General features: G+C 44.4%; 1 protein-coding gene across 2 annotated transcripts; it reads left to right on the plus strand.

Annotated features, from left to right (window-relative positions):
• The first annotated feature begins 417 nt into the window (after nucleotides 1-417).
• On the plus strand, nucleotides 418-11,927 carry LOC106564305 (lipopolysaccharide-induced tumor necrosis factor-alpha factor homolog). Of its 2 annotated transcripts, none has more exons than XM_045690829.2 (5): nucleotides 418-579; nucleotides 9,622-9,750; nucleotides 10,038-10,112; nucleotides 10,613-10,763; nucleotides 10,925-11,927. In XM_045690829.2, exons 2-5 carry the CDS (start codon nucleotides 9,627-9,629, stop codon nucleotides 11,028-11,030), a joined length of 456 nt encoding a protein of 151 aa, XP_045546785.1. In that variant the 5' UTR covers nucleotides 418-579; nucleotides 9,622-9,626; the 3' UTR covers nucleotides 11,031-11,927. The 2 variants fall into 2 exon arrangements, with proteins under 2 accessions (XP_045546785.1, XP_045546786.1); XM_045690830.2 differs by having other exon boundaries at nucleotides 424-579; nucleotides 9,626-9,750.
• Nucleotides 11,928-18,142: the final 6,215 nt, after the last annotated feature.

Raw genomic sequence — 18,142 nt, forward strand, 5'->3', positions numbered from 1 at the left:
ACGTATTTTCCGACCACAACGTTGTTTGTCGAGAACTATAAACACATTAACTCACCACAGCCACAATTTCCCCTCCAAACACACACACACACGAACACAGCATATTCACACCCCTCCACCTCTTCACTTTAAAACCCTTTAGTGAGTCAGAGGTCTCTGGTCTATTGATGGGAATCAGTGTCTTCAGGCCTGCATCCCAAATGACACGCTGTTCCCTAGATACAGGAGTGCACTTCATTTGACCAGGGCTCATTGTCATTTGGCAAATGCCCCTGGTGTGAGTGGAATTTCCTGTTAGACTGGGATTTGTAGTCACACAGTGATGATGCAATTACCCTGGAACTAGTGATTGACCAATGGGTGTAGTTATTTTCCATCAGGCTTGTGTTCACTATTCAGCCACTTAAGATAACATTGTTACCTCATCTGCCTCACTCCTCCCTCCCATCTGTGTATGTGCTCGTTCTCGCTCTCTTTCCTACGTGGTTCACTTTCTCATGGTCTCTCGAGGGTGTTGCAGGTCTGATCTTTAGCTCCACACAGTCCACAGTACCTCATCTCCTCCAGGACACCAAAAAGGTAAGGGGCTGTCACTCTGCTCGTGGCTGGGAAAGGGTGCTCTGAGTTGGGGGGTTTCAGAGTGGTTCTTTGCAGGATATAATAAAATATGAAAGAGTTGTGTGTAGGCCTAGGAATATCTGTGTTTGTTTTGTGTTGCTACGTGAGAAGGAAAAGACTTGTTAGAAGCGGGTGTTTTTTAAAAATCAGTTTAGAGAAAACACAGCACCAGTCACCCTACCTTCTAACTCTGTCTTGGTGCCTAATGTTTGACAGCGCTGTTAGATGTGTACACACAGACAGCGCTGTTAGATGTGTACACACAGACAGTGGCAAACTGTACTTCACACATCAGTGAATTTATAGCTAACCAAACCATGATATCATTAATGGGGAAATGTCCAGCTGTTCTGTGAGATGTTGGATTAAGGAAATGAAAATAAAGCCTTGCGTAAATGTTTAACTGACTAGAATGTGTGAGTTTGGGTTTCTGCCCATTGTAAATGGGTATAGTAAAGGTCAGGGTTGGGGTCAATTTGAATTGAAGTCAGTTAGTTTAGGAAGTAATCTGAAATAATTTTTAAAAGGAAATCTATATTCAATGACTTCTCAATAAATGGAAGAGAAGAAGCCATTTATTTTAAAGATGTTAAATGTTTTACATTCTTTATGAAGCATGTGACAAATACAATTTGATTTGATTTCCATAATGAACTTTCCCAACTTCACAGTACAGCCCCCCAACTTTCTTTCTCTCTCTCTCACACCCACAATCACACACTAACACATGTACACACAGACTTCTTTTGCATCATTTTATCTTGTCAGTCACATTAGCAAGAAACGCCTCATCTAAGAATTTAAACTTCACTTGATGGCCCACCCAACTTTAACTGTCTTGATCAGTTTCTCTCTCTCTCTCTTTACTCTCTCACACACACCATACAGCGAGCGGGCAGTCTGTATCAGGCTCCATTGTGTAGTGTGCTTGGCAGCTGATTGTTGTTCTGATTGGTCTCTGACCCAGTCTTGAGGACATCCCTAATGGCCCCATGTTACCTTTTGTAGTGCACTACTGTTGACCAGGGCCCATAGGGTAGTGCACTACTGTTGACCAGGGCCCATAGGGTAGAGTCCTACTGTTGACCAGGGCCCATAGGGTAGAGTCCTACTGTTGACCAGGGCCCATAGGGTAGTGCACTACTGTTGACCAGGGCCCATAGGGTAGTGCACTACTGTTGACCAGGGCCCATAGGGTAGAGTCCTACTGTTGACCAGGGCCCATAGGGTAGAGTCCTACTGTTGACCAGGGCCCATAGGGTAGAGTACTACTGTTGACCAGTAGAGAAGGTGGGTGCAGAGACATGTGTTTTCTAAATGTGAAAACACAGCACCAGTCACACTACCTTCTTCTAACTCTGTCTTGGTGCCTTATGTTTGACAGTGCTGTTAGATGTGTACACACAGACAGTGCTGTTGGATGTACTACACACAGGCAGCGCTGTTGGATGTACTACACACAGGCAGCGCTGTTGGATGTACTACACACAGGCAGCGCTGTTGGATGTACTACACACAGGCAGCGCTGTTGGATGTACTACACACAGGCAGCGCTGTTGGATGTACTACACACAGGCAGCGCTGTTGGATGTACTACACACAGGCAGCGCTGTTGGATGTACTACACACAGGCAGCGCTGTTGGATGTACTACACACAGGCAGGGTGGAAAACTGTACTTCACACATCAGTGAATTTGATAGCTAACCAAAACATGATATGGGGAAATGTCCAGCTGTTCTGTGGGATGTTGGATTAAGGAAATGAAAATGAATCCTTGTGTAAATGTTTAACTGACTAGGGTGTGTGAGTTCTGGTTCCTGCCCATAGTAAATGGGTTTAGTAAAGATCAGGTTTGGGGTCAATTTGAATTGAGGTCAGTTAGTTCAGGAAGTAATGTGAAAAAATCTATATTCAATGACTTCTCAATAAATGGAAGAGAAGCTATTTATTTTAAAAGTTGTAACATTTTGTATTTAAAATTCAAAACACTTCCTGAATTGGGTGTCTTTAATTCTAATTAACCCACTGTTGACCAGGGCCCAACGGGTAGTGTTGACCAGAGCCCATAGGACTCCGATTAAAAGTAGTGAACGACAGTATATAGGGAATAAGGTGTTCCCTCTAATTTTTTCATCACTGAGCAAATTTCAGGTCTGCTGAGCACAAACTTCAACATTCTGTGCAACTTCTGGTGCGCGTTTACTGTGACCACTGAGGCTGTACACACTTTAAGTTAGTTTTAACCAGGGGCGCAACTTTCACTGGGGACATGTCCCCCCCACATTCTGAAATTCCATTTGCCCCCCCCCCCCCCAGTTGTATCATTGGAATGTGATACAAAATGAGGCAACGTGGTCAGGTAGGTTGTTTTGGAGTGTTTATTCGAGCAGATGAAAATAATACAATTATGTCTCCCCCACTTCTAAAACCAAATTTGCACCCCTGGTTTTAACAGTGATCAAGTAGACTACTATTTGATCATAATGTAGACCTACCAGTTTGGTCTACCATCAAAAACAATGGAGAAAATGCATCCCATAACATTTTAACATGGAAATAGCTGTTCTATCATTCAGCCTACAGTAGCAGCCAATGTGTGGTGTTCAGACTTTTGAAAAAAAACATGCAGGGCTTGACATTAACCTGTTTATCCACTTGTCCTTCAGACAAGGAGGTGACTGAAAATGTTGTTGAGTCGTTTGATGCAAGAAACCATTTTATTCCCATACCATTATTACAGAGAATCAGACAAATACAACACAAATACAACACTGCCCCTTTAAGACAAAAAAGCTCTTTAACTGACTCCCTTTTTAAAGATGTCTAGAAATGCACGTGTTGTGTCTTGTAGGAAGCAACCACTCCTCCATTGCTGACTAAAACATATCTAGAACTGGGCTAATAACTCACTAACTAGCAAAGGGTATGAACAAACGTGGCTACATGCAGCTCTCGCTTTGATCTCAAAACAAGCTCATCTAATCACGACCGCTGACTCTGTAAAGACAGTCACATTCAAAGTGAATGGTACATATATGGCAGTGGTTTATTTACAGATAGGCCTACTGCAGCTCTGATTGGTTATGCTGTACCCGTCTGTGTAGAGTACGGCTGAGTAGTGTGTCAATGCAATTGAATCCTACTCTGATGCGTTCTGTCTACAACAAAGTCTCTTGAATCGTTGGTTTTGTTTCGGTATGTTGCATTGAAAGTAGCTAATATTGCGTTGATTCGATCACAATTCCCACAGTAGAGGGAAACGTTGATAGTGTTAACTAACGGGGAAAACTAGAAAGTTGAGTGAGGTTCAATCTCGTGTTTCTCTGCGCGGGCTGATTTTTCTTCTGCGGAGAAGCAGTCCCCCGCAACACACACACACTAAACAACTCTACCTCACTTCCTCATGATCCGGTGGAACAAAGTCCAACAGATAAGCCTCCCTTACAGCTTCACAACAACACCATCGTCAACTACATGATGCTGTATCATATTTAGTGCACTGCTTTTGACAAGGGCCCATGGGGAATAGTGTGTCATTTGGGATTCGGAAGTATTCAGAACCCTTGACTTTTTCCACATTTTGTTACGTTACAGCCCTATTCTTAAATTGATTAAATCGTTTTTTCCCCCTCATCAATCTGCACATAATACTTCATAATGACAAAGTACAAACAGTTTTTTAGAAATGTTAGCTAATGTGTAAAAAACAAACAAATGAAAATATACTGCTCAAAAAAATAAAGGGAACACTTAAACAACACATCCTAGATCTGAATGAATGAAATAATCTTATTAAATACTTTTTTCTTTACATAGTTGAATGTGCTGACAACAAAATCACACAAAAATAATCAATGGAAATCCAATTTATCAACCCATGGAGGTCTGGATTTGGAGTCACACTCAAAATTAAAGTGGAAAACCACACTACAGGCTGATCCAACTTTGATGTAATGTCCTTAAAACAAGTCAAAATGAGGCTCAGTAGTGTGTGTGGCCTCCACGTGCCTGTATGACCTCCCTACAACGCCTGGGCATGCTCCTGATGAGGTGGCGGATGGTCTCCTGAGGGATCTCCTCCCAGACCTGGACTAAAGCATCCGCCAACTCCTGGACAGTCTGTGGTGCAACGTGGCGTTGGTGGATGGAGCGAGACATGATATCCCAGATGTGCTCAATTGGATTCAGGTCTGGGGAACGGGCGGGCCAGTCCATAGCATCAATGCCTTCCTCTTGCAGGAACTGCTGACACACTCCAGCCACATGAGGTCTAGCATTGTCTTGCATTAGGGGGAACCCAGGGCCAACTGCACCAGCATATGGTCTCACAAGGGGTCTGAGGATCTCATCTCGGTACCTAATGGCAGTCAGGCTACCTCTGGCGAGCACATGGAGGGCTGTGCGGCCCCCCAAAGAAATGCCACCCCACACCATGACTGACCCACCGCCAAACCGGTCATGCTGGAGGATGTTGCAGGCAGCAGAACGTTCTCCACGGCGTCTCCAGACTCTGTCACGTCTGTCACGTTCTCAGTGTGAACCTGCTTTTATCTGTGAAGAGCACAGGGCGCCAGTGGCGAATTTGCCAATCTTGGTGTTCTCTCGCAAATGCCAAACGTCCTGCACGGTGTTGGGCTGTAAGCACAACCCCCACCTGTGGACGTCGGTCCCTCATACCACCCTCATGGAGTCTGTTTCTGACTATTTGAGCAGACACATGCACATTTGTGGCCTGCTGGAGGTCATTTTGCAGGGCTCTGGCAGTGCTTCTCCTGCTCCTCCTTGCACAAAGGCGGAGATAGCGGTCCTACTGCTGGGTTGTTGCCCTCCTACGGCCTCCTCCACGTCTCATGATGTACTGGCCTGTCTCCTGGTAGCGCCTCCATGCTCTGGACACTACGCTGACAGACACAGCAAACCTTCTTGCCACAGCTCGCATTGATGTGCCATCCTGGATGAGCTGCACTACCTGAGCCACGTGTGGGTTGTAGACTCCGTCTCATGCTACCACTAGAGTGAAAGCCCCGCCAGCATTCAAAAGTGACCAAAACATCAGCCAGGAAGCATAGGAACTGAGAAGTGGTCTGTGGTCCCCACCTGCACAACCACTCCTTTATTGGGGGTGTCTTGCTAATTGCCTATAATTTCCACCTGTTGTCTATTCCATTTGCACAACAGCATGTGAAATTTATTGTCAATCAGTGTTGCTTCCTAAGTGGACAGTTTGATTTCACAGAAGTGTGATTGACTTGGAGTTACATTGTGTTGTTTAAGTGTTCCCTTTATTTTTTTGAGCAGTGTATAACATTTACGTAAGTATTCAGACCCTTTACTCAGTACTTTGTTGAAGCACTTTTGACAGTGATTACAGCCTCGGGTCTTCTTGGGTATGACGCTACAAGCTTGGCACACCTGTATTTGGGCTTTGGCTGGGCCTGTCTGGGCTTGAGACTTGTCCCGAAGCCACTCCTGTCAAGGACATTGAGACTTGTCCCGAAGCCACTCCTGCGTTGTCTTGGCTGTGTGCTTAGGGTCGTTGTCCTGTTGGAAGGTGAACCTTCACCCCAGTCTGAGTTCCTGAGCACTCTGGATCAGGTTTTCTTCAAGGATCTCTCTGTACTTTGCTCCATTAATGTTTGCCTCAATCCTGACTAGTCTCCCAGTCCCTGTCGCTGAAAACCGTAGGGATGGTGCCAGGTTTCCTCCAGACGTGACGATTGGCATTCAGGCCAAAGAGTTCAATCTTGGTTTCATCAGACCTGAGAATCTTGTTTCTGATGGTCCCAGAGTCCTTTAGGTTCCTTTAGGTGCCTTTTGGTTAACTCCAAGCAGGCTGTCATGTGCCTTTTACTGAGTGCTTCCATCTGGCCACTCTACCATAAAGGCCTGATTGGTGGAGTGCTGCAGAGATGGTTGTCCTTCTGGAAGGTTCTCCCATCTCCACAGAGGAACTCTAGAGCTCTGTCAGAGTGACCATCGGGTTCTTCGTCCCCTCCCTGACCAAGGCCCTTCTCCCCCGATTGCTCAGTTTGGCCAGGCGTTCAGCTCTAGGTAGAGTCTTGGTGGTTCCAATCTTCTTCCATTTAAGAATGATGGAGGCCACTGTGTTCTTGGGGACCTTCAATGCTGCATATTTTTTTTGGTACCCTTCCCCAGATCTGTGCCTCGACACAATCCTGTCTCGGAGTTCTAAGGACAATTCATTCGACCTCATGGCTTGGTTTTTGCTGTGACATGCACTGTCAACTGTGGGACCTTATATAGACAGGTGTGTGCCTTTCCAAATCATGTCCAATCAATTGAATTTACCACAGGTGGACTCCAATCAAGTTGTAGAAACATTTCAAGGATGATCAATGGAAACAGGATGCACCTGAGCTCAATTTCGAGTCAATTTCATAGCAAAGGGTCTGAATATTTATGTAAATGTATTTCTGTTTTGTTTTTTGAAATTCGGAAACATTTTCAAGAACCTGTTTTTGCTTTGTCATTATGGGGTATTGTGTATAAATGTAGGATGATATTTAAAAAAAAAATGAATCCATTTTAGAATAAGGCTGTGATTTAAATAAATGTGGAAAAAGTCAAGGGGTCTGAATACTTTCCCGAATGCACTGTATTTATAGCGCAGCAGTATAATCGATGCATTTCCTTATGATGTGTAGATTTTTATGAAAGATAGTTTGTTCTTAACGACTGACTTGGTTATTGTAAGTAAAGGTTATTGATGAGCCTGAGGTTAGAATGAATCAGGAAGTTAGAATTTGTATTTATTTATTGAACCTTTATTGAACCAGGATGTCCCATTGGGATCAGAAGACCTGTTTTCCAAGGGAGACCACATAGATCAATTATGTTTAGATGATGTGATGTATTATAGCTGATTCCAGATGACATACTGCACTGTGTAATACAGCTGATTCCAGATGGCATACTGCACTGTGCAATACAGCTGATTCCAGATGACATACTGCACTGTGTTATATAGCTGATTCCAGATGACATACTGCACTGTGCAATACAGCTGATTCCAGATGACATACTGTACTGTGTATTATAGCTGATTCCAGATGACATACTGCACTGTGTTATATAGCTGATTCCAGATGGCATACTGCACTGTGCAATACAGCTGATTCCAGATGACATACTGTACTGTGTATTATAGCTGATTCCAGATGACATACTGCACTGTGTTATATAGCTGATTCCAGATGACATACTGCACTGTGCAATACAGCTGATTCCAGATGACATACTGTACTGTGTATTATAGCTGATTCCAGATGACATACTGTACTGTGTATTATAGCTGATTCCAGATGACATACTGCACTGTGCAATACAGCTGATTCCAGATGACATACTGCACTGTGCAATACAGCTGATTCCAGATGACATACTGCACTGTGCAATACAGCTGATTCCAGATGACATACTGCACTGTGCAATACAGCTGATTCCAGATGACATGCTGTACTGTGTAATACAGCTGATTCCAGATGACATACTGCACTGTGCAATACAGCTGATTCCAGATGACATACTGCACTGTGCAATACAGCTGATTCCAGATGACATGCTGCACTGTGTAATACAGCTGATTCCAGATGACATACTGCACTGTGTTATATAGCTGATTCCAGATGACATACTGCACTGTTTGCCTATGACTGAGTACAGTGTCTCAACTATGTGAGGGGTCCATAATATGGCTTGGAACCTTTTACTGCAGTGAGTGATTCTTGGTAGTCTTAAACAAATCTACTTTGAAACCAAAGTATCCACCTCACACACATGGTTATGGACTTAAAAAAAGAGGACACCTGTACCATGTCAGATATAGAGTTGAAATGTATTCAGTTCTGAGTTTGCATCCCAATACTACACTTTATATACATCACAGAGGACTTAAATATAACAAAACCGTTTGACATAGAAACACTGGATTTTCGTCATGAATTACATTCCACCCATGAGGTCACAGAGGGCACTTCTGGACATTGACTGCAGGAAAGGGCCATGAGGTCACAGAGGGCACTTCTGGACATTGACTGCAGGAAAGGACCATGTGGTCACAGAGGGCACTTCTGGACATTGACTGCAGGAAAGGACCATGTGGTCACAGAGGGCACTTCTGGACATTGACTGCAGGAAAGGACCATGTGGTCACAGAGGGCACTTCTGGACATTGACTGCAGGAAAGGGCCATGTGGTCACAGAGGGCACTTCTGGACATTGACTGCAGGAAAGGGCTGCCTCTGTATTTTGTATTGTCAACTGATGTGTCATTGTGGATTGACACTTAAACGTTTTCTAACTGACCCTAACTGTTGATCATCCACCAGTAACATAGACCAGGGTTAGGGTTATTCTGATAGATTTAGCCTCATGGTGAGTATACACACCAGTAACATAGACCAGGGTTAGGGTTATTCTGATAGATTTAGCCTCATGGTGAGTATACACACCAGTAACATAGACCAGGGTTAGGGTTATTCTGATAGATTTAGCCTCATGGTGAGTATACACACCAGTAACATAGACCAGGGTTAGGGTTATTCTGATAGATTTAGCCTCATGGTGAGTATACACACCAGTAACATAGACCAGGGTTAGGGTTATTCTGATAGATTTAGCTCCATGGTGAGTATACACACCAGTAACATAGACCAGGGTTAGGGTTATTCTGATAGATTTAGCTCCATGGTGAGTATACACAGTGGGTGTGTGGCATTCATTAGTGGTGGTGGTGTTGTTATAGGCTTGTACTACTCACATTCTAAAGGCCAAGTCTTTGTCCAATGAAATGTCACCATTCTAGTTATTTGTCCAACGAAATGTCACCAAACCTGCCCGGTTGAATACAGGGGTGTGTATCATTGTTATAAGCAACAGCTTGAACAAGGTGTGTGTGTGAGAAGGTGGGGGCAGAGACATCTTTTCTAAATGTGATATTTTCATAAGGTGTGTTCTCTCTCTCTCCTCAACCCCACCCAAGACAGTATGGAGAAGAGCCAGTTTGGACCCCCGCAGGACGTGTCGGCTCCCCCCTACCCCGGCCTCCCAGTGGGCTACCAGGGAAGTGGCGGGGGAACAGCCTACCCCCCTCAGCCTGGCTTCCAGGGAGGTAAGAGATCAGATCTACACTGATACTCTTAGGGACAGTTTAAAATTTACACTTAGAAAATAAGGTGTGATCTAGAACCTTCCTGGAACCTGAAAGGGTGCTCCTATGGGGACAGCCGGTGTGTGTCACAATAGCCATAGATGTTATGAACATCATTGTTAAGTTCTGGCCAACCACTCTGTATCTCTGGGTTTGTGCTCCCATAATGTGGCCAACCACTCTGTATCCCTGGGTTTGTGATAAATGACACAGTGTATTGATGTATTTATCTATCCCTTATTTATCAGGTCCCCAACCCGGCATGTACCCACCACCTCCCCAATACAACATGGGCATGGCACAACCTACAAATCCCCCTGGGGGTGAGTCTCACACACACACACACACACACACACACACACACACACACACACACACACTGAATAAAACTCCAAACTGACCAAAACGACCTTAATCGGTTCCTTATTTTATTATTCACAGTACCCCGTGAAAAACGAGAGCCAAGTTGTACACACACAAGGTATTGGCTGGACGTCCTGGCCTTAGCAACACCCAGCCTTAGCAACCCCTCGACTCCTCTACCTCTGTAGGGGTTTGAAATATAGAACTAACAACAAGCGACACAATTTGTTGGGGGCCTAAGTTGTTCTATCCAGTTGTATCCTGTTCTATCTAGCTCTGTCCAGTTCTATCCCATTCTATTGAGTTCTATCCAGTTCTGACCAGTATTTCCCTCTCCCTACAGTAACCCGGGTGGTGGTGATTCTTTCTAGTCCTGTCCAGTTCTATCCCGTTCGATCCAATTCCATGAAGTTCTGACCAGTTTTATCTGGTTCTAACCAGTATTCTCCTCCGTCTGCAGTAACCCAGGTGGTGGTGATGCAGCAGCCGCTGCCTAGAGACGTACCCGGCCAGATGACGTGTCCCCACTGTCAGGTCCAGGTTCTGACAGAGACCACACACACCACTGGACTGCTCACCTGGGTCATCTGTGGATCACTCGGCTTCTTCCTGTAAGTTGTACACACACACACACACGTACCATATGCAGACATGTGGCACACATTCTTTTTTTCTCTCTCTCACAAACACACATACACTGTACAGATGGATACACACATTGAATCCCTTCTCTCTCTCTCTACCCCACCTCTGTGTCTCTGTCTCTCTCTAGGTGCTGGCCATGCTGTTTGATTCCGTTCTGTGTTGACTCCTGTAAGGACGTAGAACACCACTGCCCCAACTGCAGGAGAGTGATCCACATCCACAAACGCATGTGAACAGACCAAGATGAGATACCTGCCACAAAGTGATCCACATCCACAAACGCATGTGAACAGACCAAGATGAGATACCTGCCACAAAGTGATCCACATCCACAAACACATGTGAACAGACCAAGATGAGATACCTGCCACAAAGTGATCCACATCCACAAACACATGTGAACAGACCAAGATGAGACACCTGCCAGAAAGTGATCCACATCCACAGATGAGACACCTGCCACAAAGTCATCCACATCCACATGTGAACAGACCAAGATGAGACACCTGCCACAAAGTGATCCACATCCACAACTAGCACCGGCCCACAGCCACTGCTGCCACAAAGTGATCCATACCTTTATGAATCCATTCCAATACACCACTAGTCTACACCACCTCACTACACCACTAGTCTACACCACCTCACTACACCACTAGTCTACTCCACTACACAACTACTCTACTCCACTACACAACTACTCTACTCCACTACACAACTAGTCTACACCACTAGTAGGTCCAAGAACGCTTTTAGTACCTGAGTAATGGTGACTCATATTTCCAACCATAACACACACACACACACACACACACACTTGTGAAGCAACGTGCTCCTCATGAAAATGGAATGGCTGTTGGTGAGAAGTCACAGTGTAAAGACACTAGTCTGTCTGTGGCTGAGATGACTACTGGAAGACCAGCTTAACATAGCTTGTTACACACTGACACTAGTCAAAGGCCACTTCTAGCAGACCTTTACACTGATTGTAATGTATGTTTGCTTTCGTTCTGTGAATCTTCATGTTAGACAGAAAGTATGATTCTATTTGTATTGACGTTGGTATCGATTGGTTGTTGGGTTTTTGAAGGGACAGTCCACAGTTGAAACAATAAAAAAGCTGAACCCTGCCTCTGTTTTTATAAAAAGCTGCGGGATGGGGCTGGAGAAATGTAACCGCTCTCAAAGACAGAGCTATGCATGCAATGACTGATCATCCAAAATTATAGCTTATATTTTGGGTTCTGATGGGGTACAACAGTTGAACTAAGCACAAGAGGCAGTCATAAGTTATATTCTTCAAGATCCCAAAAAACGATGCATTAACTGCGGATTGCCCCTTTAATTGATTTACAATCATTGTTTTAGTAAAGGCAATAATAACTTTGACTTTTGAGATGATAGTGGCCCTTTATTCCAGAAACACACTTTAATATTTCTTTCTAAAATGTATTCATCTGAAAAAAGGCCTGTGTTAGGTGGGTTATCTACCTTTTTTCCAAACACCAATGGACCAATGTTAAAGTAATATCTAGTCTGCATTACGTTCTAATAGTCTAACTGTAGCTTTCGCACCATGATGATACTGTTTCGTGTTTGATGCTCTCTGTCTGCTCACCAAAAAACACATTTTCCAACCACAACAATTTGTTTATCGACAACTAACAGCATAACCACAATGTCTAAATCCCCCCCCCCCCCCACACACACACTCTGTCTGTCTGTCTGTCTCTCTCTCTCTCTCTCTCTCTGTCTGTCTCTCTCGGTGCTTGAGTTTCGTTGTCTCTTGAGGGAGTTGCATTTCTCATCTGTTGCTCTACAGTACCTCGTCTCCTCCAGGGATCCAGACAGGTAAGGGACTGTCACTCTGCTCCTGACTGGGAAAGGGTGTTCTGAGCTGGGGGAAGGTGGGCTGGAGTGAGGGGGTTAGAGGGGATAAAGAGAAATACTAGTTAGAAGAGGGGTGTCTTTTAATTTTGTTTAGAGAAAACACACAACTCGTCCATACCTTATTTGAGAGGTGAGGATTTTTTGTATGGAGGTCAATGAGAGAGTGTTCTATTTGGTTAACAAAAACTGCAATGGCTTACTTGCAATGTGTGGCTTATCTGATGGAGATAAGTTTGGTAATGATTAAGTCGTTACAAGAGTACTGATATAAGTAGGACATGTGATATCCCGACAACTTTGAGAAAAAACACTTTATATCAGAATTGTGCCTGGTCACCACTAGTTACTACAGCCACGAAGTCCTAAACCCCACTTAAAAATCTATCTTCTTAAAATGTGATTTTAAACCAAACCCTAACCACACTGCTAACCTTATATCTAACCCTAACCTTAAAATAATACCAAAAAAGCAGATTTTAGTTTTCATGCATTTTTTACGATATAGCTAATTTTGACTGTGTGTCTGTGGTAACTAGTATAAACCGTTATGCCTGTTGTTCACAGTGTATCTACCCTCTCATTGGCTAGAATGGCTTTTTTTTTTACAACTCCTCCCGACAGCACCACTACACCAGCCCCCTGGAAGCTAAAGAGATATTTCACTGGAGATTCAATAGAGATATTTATTGGTGGATTTATTCATTGACATTTATCTCTTATTATCAGTTCTCCAACCAGACATGAACCAACCACCTCCCCAGACACAACCTACAATCACCCCTGGTGGTGAGTCTCACTCACACACACACACACACACACACACACACACACACACACACACACACACACACACACACACACACACACACACACACACACACACACACACACACACACACACACACACACACACACACACACACACACACACACACACACACACACACACACACACACACACATACACACACACGCATACACACATACACACACACGCCTGTACGTAGGGGTGGCAGGTAACCTAGTGGTTAGAGCGTTGAACTAGTAACCGAAAGGTTGCTAGATCGAATCCCCGAGCTGACAAGGTAAAAATCTGTCGTTCTGCCCCTGAACAGGGCAGTTAACCCACTGTTCCTAGGCCGTCATTGTAAATAAGATTTTTTTCTTAACTGACTTGCCTAGTTAAATCAAATCAAATGTTATTGGCCACATACACATGGTTAGCAGATGTTAAGGCGAGTGTAGCGAAATGCTTGTGCTTCTAGTTCCGACCATGCAGTAATATCTAACAAGTAATCTAACAATTTCACAACAACTACCTTATATACAGAAGTGCAAAGGAATGATTAAGAATATGTACATATAAATATATGAATGAGCGATGGCCGAACAGCATAGGAAAAATTCAGGAAATGGTATAGAGTACAGTATATACATATGAGATGAGTAATGTAGGGTATGTAAACATTATATAAAGTGCCATTGTTTAAAGTGACTAGTGATACATTTATTACAACCAATTATTCATTATTAACCTCTCTGGGCCAGTGGGACGCTTGCGTCCCACCTACTCAACAGCCAGTGTAATCCCGTGGTGCGATATTCAAATACCTTAGAAATGCTATTACTTCAATTTCTCAAACATATGACTATTTTACACCATTTTAAAGACAAGACTCTCGTTAATCTAACCACACTGTCCGATTTCAAAAAGGCTTTACAACGAAAGCAAAACATTAGATTATGTCAGCAGAGTACCCAGCCAGAAATAATCAGACACCCATTTTTCAAGCTAGCATATAATGTCATATAAACCCAAACCAAAGCTAAATGCAGCACTAACCTTTGATGATCTTCATCAGATGACAATCCTAGGTCATTATGTTACACAATACATGCATGTTTTGTTCAATCAAGTTCATATTTATATCAAAAACCAGCTTTTTACATTAGCATGTGACTAGCATGTGACTAGCATTCCCACCGAACACTTCCGGTGAATTTACTAAATTACTCACGATAAACGTTCACAAAAAAACATAACAATTATTTTAAGAATTATAGATACAGAACTCCTTTATGCACTCGCTATGTCCGATTTTAAAATAGCTTTTCGGGGAAAGCACATTTTGCAATATTCTAAGTAGATAGCCCGGCCATCACGGCTAGCTATTTTGACACCCACCAAGTGTGGTACACACCAAACTCCGATTTACTATTAGAAAAGTTTGATTACCTTTGCTGTTCTTCATCAGAATGCACTCCCAGGACTTCTACTTCAATAACAAATGTTGGTTTGGTTCAAAATAATCCATAGTTATATCCAAATAGCGGTGTTTTGTTCGTGCGTTCAAGACACTATCCGAAGGGTAAAGAAGGGTGACGCGCCCGACGCGTTTCGTGACAAAAAAATGCAAAATATTCCATTACCGTACTTCGAAGCATGTCAACCGCTGTTTAAAATCAATTTTTATGCTATTTGTCTCATAAAAAAGCGATAATATTCCGACCGGGAGTCGTTGTTTTCGTTCAAAGAGAGAGAAAGTAGACATGGTGTCGGCTCATGCACGCGCCTCCAGTCTCATTGTCCTCAGATCGACCACTTACAAAATGCGCTAATGTTTTTCAGCCAGGGCCTGCAAAGCCACCATTCATCTTTCTGGCGCCTTCTGAGAGCCTATGGGAGCGTTAGAAAATGTCACGTCATGCCAGAGATCGCCTGTTTTGGTTAGAGATGATCAAGAAGGCCATGAAATGGTCAGAGAGAGCGCTTCCTGTTTGGAATCTTCTCAGGTTTTGGCCTGCCAAATGAGTTCTGTTATACTCACAGACACCATTCAAACAGTTTTAGAAACTTTAGGGTGTTTTCTATCCAAATCAAACAATTATATGCATATTCTAGTTACTGGGCAGGAGTAGTAACCAGATTAAATCGGGTATGTTTTTTATCCGGCCGTGCAAATACTGCCCCCTATCCCCAACAGGCTAAAGTGGCTAGAGATTGAGTCTGTATGTTGGCAGCAGCCACTCGATGATAGCGATGGCTGTTTAACAGTCTGATGGCCTTGAGATAGAAGCTGTTTTTCAGTCTCTCGGTCCCAGCTTTGATGCACCTGTACTGACCTCGCCTTCTGGATGATAGCGGGGTGAACAGGCAGTGGCTCGGGTGGTTGTTGTCCTTGATGATCTTTTTGGCCTTCCTGTGACATCGGGTGGTGTGGGTGTCCTGGAGGGCTGGTAGTTTGCCCCCGGTGATGCGTTGTGCAGACCTCACTACCCTCTGGAGAGCCTTCTGGTTACGGGCGGAGCAGCTGCCGTACCAGGCGGTGATACAGCCCGACAGGATGCTCTCGATTGTGCATCTGTAAAAGTTTGTGAGTGTTTCTGGTGACAAGCCAAATTTCTTCAGCCTCCTGAGGTTGAAGAGGCGCTGTTGCGCCTTCTTCACCACGCTGTCTGTGTGGGTGGACCATTTCAGTTTGTCCGTGATGTGTACGCCGAGGAACTTAAAACTTTCCACCCTCTCCACTACTGTCCCGTCGATGTGGATAGGGGGCTGCTCCCTCTGCTGTTTCCTTAAGTCCACGATCAGCTCCTTTGTTTTGTTGACGTTGAGTGTGAGGTTATTTTCCTGACACCACACTCCGAGGGCCCTCACCTCCTCCCTGTAGGCCGTCTCGTCGTTGTTGGTAATCAAGCCTACCGCTGTAGTGTCGTCTGCAAACTTGATGATTGAGTTGGAGGCGTGAATGGCCAAGCAGTCATGGGTGAACAGGGAGTACAGGAGAGGACTGAGAACACACCCTTGTGGGGCCCCAGTGTTGAGGATCAGCTGGGTGGAGATGTTTCCTACCCTCACCACCTGGGGGCATCCCGTCAGAAAGTCCAGGATCCAGTTGCACTGGGCGTGGTTGAGACCCAGGGTCTCGAGCTTAATGACGAGTTTGGAGAGTACTATGGTGTTAAATGCTGAGCTGTGATCGATGAACAGCATTCTTACATAGGTATTCCTCATGTCCAGATGGGTTAGGGCAGTGTGCAGTGTGGTTGCGATTGCGTCGTCTGTGGACCTATTGGGGCAGTAAGCAAATTGGAGTGGGTCTAGGGTGTCAGGTAGGGTGGAGGTGATATGATCCTTGACTAGTCTCTCAAAGCACTTCATGATGACGGAAGTGAGTGCTACGGGGCGATAGTCGTTTAGATCAGTTACCTTAGCTTTCTTGGGAACAGGAACAATGGTGGCCCTCTTGAAGCATGTGGGAACAGCAGACTGGGATAAGGATTGATTGAATATGTCCGTAAACACACCAGCCAGCTGGTCTGCACATGCTCTGAGGTCGCAGCTAGGGATGCCGTCTGGGCCGGCAGCCTTGCGAGGGTTGACACGTTTAAATGTTTTACTCACATTGGCTGCGGTTAACGAGAGCCGGCAGTTTTTGGTAGCGGGCCGTGTCAGTGGCACTGTATTGTCCTCAAAGCGAGCAAAGAAGTTGTTTAGTTTGTCTGGGAGCAAGACATCGGTGTCTGCGACGGAGCTGGTTTTCTTTTGTAGTCCGTGATTGACTGTATGTTGCCACATACGTCTCGTGTCTGAGCCGTTGAATTGCGACTCTACTTTGTCTCTATACTGATGCTTAGCTTGTTTGATTGCCTTGCGGAGGGAATAGCTACACTGTTTGTATTCGGTCATGTTTCTGGTCACCTTACCATGATTAAAAGCAGTGGTTCGCGCTTTCAGTTTTGCGCGAATGCTGCCATAAATCCACGGTTTCTGGTTGGGGAAGGATTTAATAGTGACCGTGGGTACCACATCACTGATGCACTTGCTAATAAACTCGCTCACCGAATCAGCGTATACATCAATGTCATTGTCCGATGCTATCCTGAACATATCCCAGTACACGTGATCGAAGCAATCTTGAAGCGTGGAATCAGATTGGTCGGACCAGTGTTGAACAGACCTGAGCACGGGTGTTTCCTGTTTTAGTTTCTGTCTATAGGCTGGGAGCAACAAAATGGAGTCGTGGTCAGATTTGCCAAAAGGAGGGCGAGGGAGGGCTTTGAATGCATTGCGGAAATTAGAGTAGCAATGATCTAGTGTTGTCAGCCCGGGTCGCGCATTCAATATGCTGATAAAATTTAGGGAGCCTTGTTTTTAGATTAGCCTTGTTAAAATCCCCAGCTACAATAAATGCAGCCTCAGGATATGTGGTTTCCAATTTACATAGAGTCCAATGAAGTTCTTTCAGGGCCGTCGATGTGTCTGCTTGGGGGGGATATACACGGCTGTGACTATAATCGAAGACAATTCTCTTAGTAGATAATGCGGTCGGCATTTGATCGTAAGGAATTCTAGGTCAGGTAAACAAAAGGACTTGAGTTCCTGTATGTTGTTATGATCAAACCACGACTCGTTAATCATAAGGCATACGCCCCTGCCCTTCTTCTTACCAGA

Source organism: Salmo salar, chromosome 12 (genome assembly GCF_965601325.2).
Source record: "Salmo salar chromosome 12, fSalSal1, whole genome shotgun sequence".
In the NCBI taxonomy this organism is placed as follows: Eukaryota; Metazoa; Chordata; class Actinopteri; order Salmoniformes; family Salmonidae; genus Salmo; species Salmo salar.

Excerpts from the sequence above, each read along its gene's own strand:
- LOC106564305 (XM_045690829.2), top strand. The coding sequence starts at position 9,627 with ATGGAGAAGAGCCAGTTTGGACCCCCGCAGGACGTGTCGGCTCCCCCC. Across the intron at positions 9,751-10,037 it reads TCAGCCTGGCTTCCAGGGAG|GTCCCCAACCCGGCATGTAC; the intron begins GTAAGAGATCAG and ends CTTATTTATCAG. Across the intron at positions 10,764-10,924 it reads GGATCACTCGGCTTCTTCCT|GTGCTGGCCATGCTGTTTGA; the intron begins GTAAGTTGTACA and ends GTCTCTCTCTAG.